The sequence below is a fragment of the Leptodactylus fuscus genome, chromosome 5 (assembly GCF_031893055.1).
Source record: "Leptodactylus fuscus isolate aLepFus1 chromosome 5, aLepFus1.hap2, whole genome shotgun sequence".
NCBI lineage: Eukaryota > Metazoa > Chordata > Amphibia > Anura > Leptodactylidae > Leptodactylus > Leptodactylus fuscus.
Window position 1 is genome coordinate 185,789,382 of NC_134269.1, and position 11,942 is coordinate 185,801,323.

The 11,942-nt window shown below is 42.6% G+C and overlaps 1 protein-coding gene across 1 annotated transcript in view; it reads right to left on the reverse strand.

The window, feature by feature from the left end:
• RIC8B (RIC8 guanine nucleotide exchange factor B) overlaps nt 1-10,847 on the reverse strand; it is a 43,105-nt gene extending 32,258 nt beyond the window's left edge. Inside the window, exon 1 of the mRNA XM_075274884.1 lies at nt 10,599-10,847. Coding sequence (XP_075130985.1) covers nt 10,599-10,682 — 84 coding nt within the window. The 5' untranslated portion in view covers nt 10,683-10,847. The remainder of the gene's footprint in view (nt 1-10,598) is intronic.
• Between the last annotated feature and the right edge of the window lie 1,095 nt (nt 10,848-11,942).

Genomic DNA, 11,942 nt, shown 5'->3' on the forward strand with positions numbered 1-11,942 from the left:
TGGAATTTTCATGCTATAACAATTCTGGAGAATGCTTTCCTAGAAGCCTAAGTTGTGGTGTTCCTCTGTTATTCCTCCTGGAAATTTAAAAATAAATAGATCGCTGGGTGTTACCAGCTGGGGGGTGTCCCTGTACATTCGCACACTGTCTAATCAGTGCTGCCAATATCAGACATGCAGGACTTTATGCCCGGTTTAAAAAAAAAAAAAAAAAAAATGGTTTAGCTGCGGAGAGCACAAAACGCTCACGGCGTTCACGGCCGGACACGGTCAGACAGGTTTCTTCTGTCTGCAGAAGACGGAAACCTGAGAACGGAGACCGAGGCACAGGTGTGAACCCAGCGTCAAATGGTTAGAGAAAATCTTTAAAAAACCTTCAGCAAAATTTTTATTTATTTTTTGCAAAAAAGTTTAACTTTTTATTGTCTACACATTTATATATGGCTATGTTCATGGGAAATCCCTTTGAAGCGATCTTTGTCTAACTGACTATTTGCTTTCTAGCAAAACCATCTCTATAGCACCAGGGATTAGCTCCAATGGGAGCGAGACAAGGTACAACACATAGTTACAGCTTATTGTCGTCAGAACAGGTTTGGTCCCAAGTTACGGCATGGAAATAACTGCACTGAATGTGTTTACCTTCCAACAAACCTCGACAAACTACAGCGTCTGTCAGCCTATGGTCCGAATAAAGGGGAACCCACCTGAATTACTATATTAGGGAATTATCTAGCAAAACCATAAGGACATTATTAGACAACACTCTCCTTAAGTGTCTCATAAAAGATGCATTCCTCTGTTATTCCTCCTGGAAACGCATTAATAACATGACAAATGGGGTTCCTATCACGTTATACGCATTTGATACTACTCCACTCATATAACAGCAAAATAACCTATAGCCAAAGGTAATGGTAATGCCTAGTGGTTGATTTATTCATATATTACCTTGAAGTTAATATAGGACATTTGTAAGGCTATGTTCACTCGGCGGAATTTGCATTCCGCCTGTGAACACTTCCGCGTGGTTAGCCTCGTCGGAATGCTGGTACAGTGAATTGGCATCCAGTCGCGGCATTCCACTCCCATTCTTCGGGCCTAATCGGGAGGGAGCTTTGCGACGCGTGTGCCGCAGCTGAGTCAGGGCAGCTAGCTAGCAGAAAAAAGAAGCGATGTTTTTATGACTCCAACTCCACACAAAATTGACCTGGACTCCAACTCCACAGTCCTAGGCACAACTGCCCCCAACCTAAATGTGTTACTGTATTAACTGGAGGCCAGCACCAGCACTGACCTAATGAATACTGGACTAATGGTTAGAAGATGGCCCCATCTAAAGGGGTCTTTCTTGATGAAAAGCGTGTTTAAAATGGGTGAAATTGTTTATGGCTTACTTACCTAGAGATGGAGTCTTATCTAACTCATCTTTGATGGTGTTGGTAGCTATGCAGCTCTTCACTGAAGATGAGGAAATAAACTTCTGCTTCCCTGCGCATATACCCAAGATTCAGCGCAAGCGCACTGAAGCCGCAGTATACTACCTTGGTTTTAGTGACAAGATTTTCAAATACCGGGTATGTATAAGGGTTTTTTTTTTTTTTTTTATTCTGACCATGGACAGAATTTGAGACACTGACAGTCCCCAATGACAGCCAGAAGTCCCAAAAAGAGCAGGGAGTTGCGCCGGTGCCTAGAAGAATACTGAGTAATATTGATTTTGATGTTTGTCACCTCCTCTGGGCCTCCAATCATTATACTCTGGTTCTGAAGAGACCCCAGAGAAGACTCAGCTTGGACATCTTTGGTACAAACAAAGATGCAGGTAGAACTTCGCAAATAGTGTAATAAATGAACAAAAATAACCAACACGAACAAAATATCACGCTGGTTATCCGGGTTGATGATGTTCTTTTTCAGTTATTTTAGGATATATCTCCCAGCCCTAGTGTACACCCAAGTGTAACCAGTTTTCACATGAAAACAGCATGGTAAATGGCATTTTTTAAATTATTATTATTCTACAAACTGATCACAGTTGTGTGGATAAATCCTATATTTAGAATGGGACTGTATGCTGGTGGTTTATAAAATGGTTAGACACAGCCGTCAAACCTTGCACACTCTTCCTATCTCTATAGAAGCTAGAAGTGCAACAGTACTGTTGCGCGTTTACTGTATTTGTGTAACAGTTTTTGGAACGGCGAACAAAAATCTGTCATCTTTTCGATCTCCCCAAAGATTTAATATAATGTGAAATTCCGAAGAAATTATAATCATATCATAGCATAACCCAAGAAAAATAAGAATACAATAAAGAGTTAAACACCAAAGTACATGGCAGCGCCAAGTTCTCGCTCATTAAGTGTGAAAGTCGACTCCAAGTCCTATTTATTTATTTATACAGAGGAATCCTCCCTGCCGAGTGCATTGTATACGCCAGCAACACAATACAGCTACGCGTTTCGGTTCCTCCTGAAATATTTACCAGCTTTTAATTCAGATTTAATGTAGAATTTTCTACTTTAATAAGGTAATTGCAGCTAAATGTGCACTAAAAGTCATCAATAAGTAAAGATATTTAATGGCCGTGGCCGCCCTGCCTCACGCAGCTTCTCACAGTATAGGCTAGGTTTGCAAAGATCACAAAGTACGTCACTTGGCACCGATCAAACACTTCCCTTATGCAAAGCAGCACTGACGTGGGGCTTCCAATGCGATCCATGAGGGAAGATAAATCAACAAACCAGACTTGTATAGGGAGCACAGAACAACATGCAGACAAAATATGATGACCGACAAATACTGTAACTATACATAATGTAGGGGTCTAATCAGTGGAATGCTTGAAAGGGAACCTTTCACCACAGTCACCCCTTTACATTCTTTAATAGACTCCGCTCTACTGATTCCGATGCAGTTGGAATTTTTTCCCTAGCCCCTACTATTCCTGAGTAATCCATGTTCTTAGTTTCAGAACCTGATACGCTAAATGGGCACTGTACTATCAAGAGGGTGGTGGGAATAGTCCAAGACCACCCACCTGATAGTACAGAGCCCAATTAGAAAACTGGGTACTGAAAAGAAAAACACAGATTCCTCATGAATGGTGGGGGCCAAAATTAGTGAAGCGGAGGCTTTTCAAATGATGAAAAAGTTGGAGTTGGTAGAGGTGGGGAAAGGTCCTCTTTAAAAGGGTTCTCCAGGATCTGAAGGTAATTGATACCTCAGAATAGCTCATCAGTATCATATTGATCAGGTTTCTGTTTCAGTTTCCGGAAGACATATACTATCAGCCCTTCTACAATTACGTGAAAGGGAGCAGGGCTATAGCTCCAGGCGCCACCGCTATACTGTATAGTCCAAAATCGGTATACAGTGTACTGATCTGATAGGGAGCGTTCACACTACCGTCGGTGTCCGACATGTAGTGTCCGCTCAAAATCTGTCACGGACACTAGGAGCGGACACTAGATGTGTCCGTGACACCTGTCATTCACTTTAATGGGCATCGGGTGCGTTCTTTTGCACTCCGTGCCCGTCCTTCACTGTCCGCTTGTAAAGATGTCCGACTTCTCAAGCGGACAGAAGAACCCTGCATGCAAAAGAACGCACCCGATGCCCATTAAAGTGAATGACAGGTGTCACGGACACATCTAGTGTCCGCTCCTAGTGTCCGTGACAGATTTTGAGCGGACACTACATGTCGGACACCGACGGTAGTGTGAACGCCCCCATACTACTGACCTATCCTGTGGATAAGTATTAATCACCTTCAGATCCTGGACCAACCCTTTAAAGAGGATTGCCCGCAAGTGTGCCTTATCTCCGAAGCAGGATAGGAGGTAAGCTGAAGTACAGTGGGGGTCTGACTACTGGGACCAATCAGAAAAACTGGGGTGCCATGGACTGTACTTTGGCTATCTTCATTAGAAATGAAACAATGTCTGTCTTGCACTCCAGTGTGACCCTCACTGATCTGCAACTTATTCCATATACTATGAATAAAGGAAAGCCTCTACTCAGGGGTAAACTCATGAAATCTATGGGGCAGATCTGCAGTACCCACAATCGCCACTAGTGAGCAGCACAGCTTATGGAATGTAAACAATAACGCGAGCCACACTGTCTTGGTACTGGTGATCTGCGGGGTCCTGGCTGTTGGACTTCTGTAGATCTAATATTGATGACCTATCCTAAGGATAGTGGCTAGTGAGAAGCTAATCCATCATTTTCTAGGTGTCCAAGGGAAATTATAGAATGGCAGCAGCAGGAACGGTCAAGTGAATATCAATCCTTAAGTTCTTTTATGCTACTCCTACCCTATTTTTGAGAAATTGTTACCGCACAGACAACTTCTCTAGTGGAGATGTCTACTCAGGATAGCCACTGTCCTAAAAGACTATATGACATTGCCACTGAAGACCCTTCTCACCTTTCATTAGCTAGAGAACCACTACAATAAGCATGTGTGGATTTAAGGGGCTGCCTCAAGAAGGCAAGCCTATCTGATGCCCCATTATGGCCTCCTAGAGGGGTCCTCATTCATGATGCCATCATACCACTCTACAAGACAAACCCGTCTGGTAACCTGTAGTAAGTAGATTTTTCCAAAATAATGAGTGATTTTATTATGAAGCTTGGTAACGATTTTTCTGCCTCTGAAAATCGGCCCAGACTCTGACGCCGCAGCCTTGCTTCTAGGTTAACTTGCAGACAGTTTTTGAAGGAACTCGGCAGGGAGGTTGTTCCCGCCATCTTGAACCAAGCAGCGATCTTCTGTGGATGTAGACTTGCTCCAGTTCTTCTGTATCTTCATGTAATCCCAGACTGGCTAGATAATGTTGAGGTGCAGACTCTGTGGGGGCCATATCATCACTTCCAGGACTTCTCCAAAGGGCAAAGGTCACACCACATATTGATGGAATTTATAGTTCTCTTTTCTTCATTCACTTTATTTTATTGACAAAAAAAATAAACCAACACTTCTATTTTTGAAAGCATTCTTGCTTTGTAGTATTTGCCTCCCCCATCTAAAACTTGTGCTGATGCTTTTGAGTGCGAGAGAGAGTTAGGGAGCAGATTCTCCTTTACTTTCTGTGAGCAGTGTATGGGAAACACTGCAGTCGCTACCCACCAGCTTGGCGAGAACTAAAAATCAGGAAGAGATTCTGCAAAAGGTAAATTTACTAAAGACACCTCAGCAGAACCTGACTAAACGTATTATAAGTCAATGGAGTTCTTCTGCTGTCCATCATGCGACAGATCTGGCATCTGCATAGTCGTTTTCATTCATGAAGTTTAAGAGTCTTGTTTACGATATCAGAAGGAAATGCCCTTGTAAAAAAGAAAGTTCCAGATTATTTGCCAACAAAATGGTGGTAGAGCTAAACTGGTCAGGCAGGTAGAGCCAGTATAGAGTATTGCATGACCGCTTATGATCAGCTTCCAGGAATGTGCTATTGTATACAAGTGTAGAAAGTGACGTCAATTCATTTGCAAAGCTTAAAGTCTCAAGGAAATGATCCCTCCGTAGGGAAAACCACCACAGAGGAGAATGATTGATATAATGGACTCTTCCTATACCACATTAGCTGAGCATTACTATTAATGACTAACTCTACAAATACATTCACGTTATAACCCATTGTATACTCCAGAGCTGCATTCACAATACAGTCAACAAGCATGGAAACAAATACACCCTTAGCTGAGCTCCCATAATGCAAGGTAACCATCACTTTTTCCCTATATCACATTATTGAACAATGCTTCTATTCTTCCTATTAAGAAATCACCATAGCAAGTCGGGTGGAAATATCCAAGCAGCAAAGAATTCTTTGGCGATTTCAGCTCTGGAGCCTACAAAATAATGAAGGAGTAAAGTATTGGCGGAAACTCAAAATCAATCCTATCCTACTAATATTATAAATGTGAAAGTTTGGATGTGTGTTTGGATGTTTGTTAGTCAATCACGCAAAAACGGCTGAACAATTTGAATGAAATTTGGCACATAAATAGATTGTATCCTTGATTAAAACATAGGCTACTTTTTATCCCGGTAAATGACACGGCTTCATGACCGTTATGAATTTATGTTCACATACTATATTATACTACTCCTGCAGCAGCCTTATCTCAGGTCCCAGAGCTGTTATCTCTATGTGTAAACACACGCTAACCCTCAGTGTGTATAAATATTTGCATATTATTTGATCTGCTCTAGGCAGTGCTGACACACTGACATGGACAATCACCTTTAATCCAAATTGACAGTTTGTCAATTTTAAACATGTCACGAAAAAGAAAATCTAATTTGTGGCAAACAACGAGAGCCATGAAGGAAGCCAGAAGTCAACAGAGTTCTCTTCAAGCAGAGCTGAGGGGGATTACCGATGCCAACAACACATGCATTATATGGCATCGCAGCGAGTTGCTGAGATGCCAGAACAATTACAGACACAGTGCGAAGAACAACTTCAGTGCCAGGTCAACTTCAGAGCTGACGAAACGCCGGAGCAGGTGGATCATTAACACCAACAACACTCTCATTATATGGCGTCCCAGTGAGCTGCTGAGATGCCAGAACAATGACAGGCACAGTGCGAGGAACAAGTTCAGCAGCAGGACAGCTTAAGAGCTGTCAAAACGCCGGAGCAGGCAAACCATCGATGGCAAAAATTTGCTCGATGTAGGCGGATCATCCACTCCAACAACCTGCAAACGAAGTCACGGGCAGAGGCTAGTATAAGATACGTAACGTAAAGTACATACACAGTGACTCCACCAGCAGAATAGTGAGTGCAGCTCTGGAGTATAATACAGGATATAACTCAGTACAGGAAAAGTAATGCAATGCATGTACAAAATGATAATAGGTTGACACTATTGCTGGCTCGCTGTCGTTCTGGTCCCTCAGATCAGAGAGGTGGATCACTAAAATAGCAGTTACATGCGGAGCCATTGACTATAACAGGGTCTATCTTTAAAAAATTAAACCGACAGAGAAAAATGGCCTCCATGCATGACTTTTACTTCCACCAATTTTCAGCAAACACTGTGAAAGAGCCACAACGGACACATGTGAATGTAACCTGACTCCACCAGTAGAATAGTGAGTACAGCTCTGGAGTATGATACAAGATATAATTCAGGATCAGTACAGGATGAGTAATGTATGTACACATTGACACAACCAGCAGAATAGTGAATGCAGCTCTGGAGTATGATACAAGATATAATTCAGGATCAGTACAGGATAAGTAATGTATGTACACATTGACACAACCAGCAGAATAGTGAGTGCAGCTCTGGAGTATGATACAAGATATAATTCAGGATCAGTACAGAATAAGTAATGTATGTACACATTGACAAAGCCAGCAGAATAGTGAATGCAGCTCTGGAGTTAGCACAGTTAAATATTTTAAATTCCAGACAAAAGAGGACAAAACACCATACAATGTATGAACCCAAACATAAAATGTATTATTATTATTATAGCCTCCTGTGCAAAGTATGTCAGAACTGTCATCCAATTTTACTCGTGCCCATATGCCATGGAGGTTTTTCAAGAAGACTTACACTTTCAACGGTAAATCTACCATATTAACACACAAGACATGGGCACGGCCCAGAATCACAGGTGTTGGCCACCAGGTGAGAGACCATCATCAAAGACAAGACCTGTTTATATGTTCTTTTAGGGCATATAAGACTTCAAAAGTCCTCTGCTTGCCACCTCCTCTACAGCCCAGTCATGTTCTATGTGGTCATTTACTTGTAGGCATCTGCATCTCACACCCAGTTTTAGAAGCCATACTTGCATCAAGACAGGTAGTTCAGGTCACAGAAAATTTTCAACCACATAGAGGTATCCACGGCATCAGATTTCTTAGAACGCAATTGAAGTCACATAGGTGTATAGCAATGCTTTAGGGTAAGTTGGTCTTGTCACAGATATAGGATACTCCATCTTATTATAAATACATGAAAGTAAGAAGATATGGTATACCTATCAGGAAAGGACAACTGATCATAGAGTCAGCTGAGAGATATAGAAGAAAAACTATATACCTACTGGAGTTTTCCACTAGAATACCCAAGGGCAAACTGCTAGGACATCTGGTAGTGAAAAGGGCCTTAAGGGGTGTTCCAGCCAGATAAAATGGATAGAGTATACTTGGTTCAGGTGGCTGGTAGAAAAGCATCGGACCCCATACTAAATTTCATTCCATGAACAGCCACTTAAAAGACCAGATTAGTTTATTGGTGGGTTGTACTGATATTACTCTAATGTGTATGGGCGCATCTGAGAGCAGTTCCCTGAGCTGTACTGACTGGAAAGGTGACCATTCATGCACAGCTCCCACCATTCACTTCTATGAAATTTCTAAGAACAGATGAGCCTTTCTGCTTGGTTATTCTTGGAACTTGCATAGAAGTCAATGGCGAGAACCGCGCATCCACAGCACCTCTTAGCTCACTGCAGCCATTAGCTGGGCGGCCCCCATATTGTCGAGACCTATGTGGGTCCAGAGGTGGGATCCAAACCTATCATAAATTTATAGCATATTTTCTGAAATTTCTAGGCCATATGAATGGAAAGCAGACTAGAACAGTTTTTCACTCTCGGGGTAGAATTTATCAAGTCATCATTCCGGCATAGATGGGAGTAAATGTGGTGCATCTTTGGTATACGGTCCTTTCTGTGTCAAAGATGTGTTTGTTCTGAACCCCACTAACAACTTGTTATAAAACTAGGTGGAGTGCGGCAAAGACCAAGGTGGGCTGGGCACACCTCAACCTGACAAATTTACTATAAGGGTAACTTCATACGGGGTTTTTTGGATCCTGAATCTGAGGCGCAGGCCGCCTAAGGTTCCGGACCAAAAACCGGGTAGCCACGACTGAAAGCCGCTGCACTGCATTCTGCTACGGATTAGGCTCGATGAATGGGCCTAGTTCGGAGGAAGGAGTGTCTTCAGGCCGAATCGCGAGGCGAAACGGCCAGAAGAATGAGCATCTCGCTTCCAGAAAAAAGACCTGAGCTGCTCCTATTGATTTTGAGGCCGTATCCGCCTTAAAATCCTGACAAAAAACTCCATCTGATCTTACCCACTCACACCAGAAGCCTAAAAATGATGCCAGTTCATCACTGGCACAGAGTCCGGAGCCTTCTAATAATTATGGGGTACCTTGCACCAGTCGAGGACTTGACCAAAACTGGCATACAGAACGCCATTCTTAATAAATTCCCCCATACTTACAAAGTGGCAGCCACATACAGCCGAAACCCTACCCCAAGAAAGCCACCGCTTGCCTGATTATAATGTATGATCGCAGGATCATTGATGGCCACATTAGACTACCGCTTTGCGAATATGCATCCTCACTCTCTGGAAGGAAATACAGCAAAGTCATTATGCAAAACCCTAGGTGAACATAATATAAATATCTTATGTCAGAGGTTTCTCCGATCCTAACTTCGTTGAGTTCTGATAGGGTCTAGTCTTCTATTTCAGAAAGTCTTCCCTTATTCCCTCCCCGGAACGCCGCATACTAAGCACAGGAACAAGTTTATATATTTGTAGCAGGTATCAAAACTAGTGCTGCTGACAACCAGATAGTTGCTACGGACAACTGCTCCGCGTTTACTGTCCACTAGATTTGATACATATTGTCCGGTTATCATCTACATATGGAAACATGACGTGTTTATCAGTAGTGAATGGAGACGCCATCCAACGCACCGTCTTTGACCCCCCTCCTGACACTGAGCAGCAGGCGTCCTACCCCACAGGGTTGCCCCTAGACACATGCCTCGTGTCTAGTGAAAAACCATACATGTGACTTACATAAGACTATGGTAGCCCTTTTTGTGTAATTTTCGTTAACTTTTTGTCATGTGATCATCATATGAATCTATAATGGCAAAAAAAAAAAAAATATGCATACCGCATAATGGGAAAGAATGGCAGCGTCATACATTGCACCAGCCACATTCGGCACTCCAGCTGTTAGAACACTACAATGCCCAGAATGCTTCTCTCACATCTCTAGGAGTTCCTAGATGAGTACGCATGCTGGGAGTTGTAGTTTTGCAACAGATGGCGTGCCAAAGGTTGCTGATCCCTAGTGTTCTGGGTTCAAATCCAACCTGAGAGAATCTGCAAGAAAATTTGTATTTACCCCCAATATTTATATTAATATTTAAACCCAATATTTATGAATATTTTCTCCAAAAATCTATGTTTTCTAGGAAATATTCCTAGAGTGCATGATACAGGAACTAGATTAGGAGACGCATAGGGCACAGGCACTGATGTCGGTTCATGACAACCTGCATACAGCGCCACAGACTATGTCGGTGCCATGTAAACAGGAAATATATAATCAATGTCCATTTGCTGGCTGTACAGCACTGAGGAATATGTAGTTACTATAGAAATAAAGCATATTATACTACCAGAGGGGTAATAATCCAACAAATATAGTACATATGCAGCCAGACAGCAGAGCCTGATGCTCAGTGACCACCCTGTACAATGTATACAATGTAATGACAGCACAGTATACAATACAGACCAATGCATTACCTTGTCATTGTATTCTTTCAGAGCTGATTCCGTCTCCACATGGTTCCCCGGCCTGACTCTCCCCAGCACCGTGTCTAGGTCCATGTCTGAGCAGAAAGTGCAGGAAACTTAAATATAAACTGGAAGCTAAACCCTATTCTTTACATACTCACTGAGCCAGGTCTATCTACGCATGCGCCGTCGCACACTGACCAGCCCTATCGTATACTGCTGCTCACGGCTCTACTCAGGATGATTCTGTATAGGCTTAGTGCGCAGACGCAGAAAGGAATGATCATTCATATGGAGCTGAACCTAACCTGCTACATGTAATCAGTCTCGCGTTAGTACGTGTAGTGAACGCGCATGCGTCTGAAAAAAATAAATAAAAAAATCCTAGTCTGTTGTGTCGGGATTTAAAGAGGCGGCCATGTTTTTGGAGGTTTAATGGTTTTATGCAAAATGGAGTTATTCATGGTGGATAAAAGGTATAGTTGTAACATAATGTGGTTTAAAGGATTTGTCAAAGATGTTTTTGAACATATTTCTTGTCTTGAAGTTTAATCCGCCACCTTGTGTATCCGGAATAGGCGTCCCTCTCCTCCTGTCACTACATATTTACATGGAGAAAAGGAAAAGGGTTGGCTCCGTGGAATACCCTCCATTTTCAGGCACCTAGTCATTGTATAAGTGATGAGGACACTTTATGTGCCACTCACATCACAAAAAAGGGGCGAGGCCTGAAATTTTGTGACCACCAATGTATATTATACCCCCAAAAAGAGGGGTCTCACATCCACAAAGGGGCAGGAATTTTTGTGCCGATTGTCCAAGAAATCGATGTATAAAGTATGGGAATAATCCCCGGCTCGCTGGGCTGCACCCCTATACTTTACACAGGACTTCTATACACATTTCCAATATTTTATTTATGGGCAGGGGTGAGCGAACCAATTTGGATAGAACTGGATTCAAACAAAGTTTTCTAAAATTTCTTGGGCTTTAACCGAACCTAAAACTTTTGGGATTTGCCACCCCCAATACACTATTATACTCTGGGTTCTCCTCAGACCCCAAAATATAATAAGTGGAGGCCCAGGGAAGGTGAGTGAAAGTAGCAAAGTGTTACCTCGCCCATGTATCTGGCAGTCTCCCTGCATCTTCTTCTGCCCTTTGGCTGACGTCACATGTGTCATGACATTGCGTGCCCCATGTTCTGCTGAGGCCCAATTACAGGTTTCAGTGGCAGGTGGGCATGCAATGTCATGGCGCATGTGACATCAGCCAGAGGGCGGAAAGATGCTGGGAGATTGCCAGATACCAAGGCCAGGTGAGTAAAATATTTTGATATTTTTATTGGGCTTC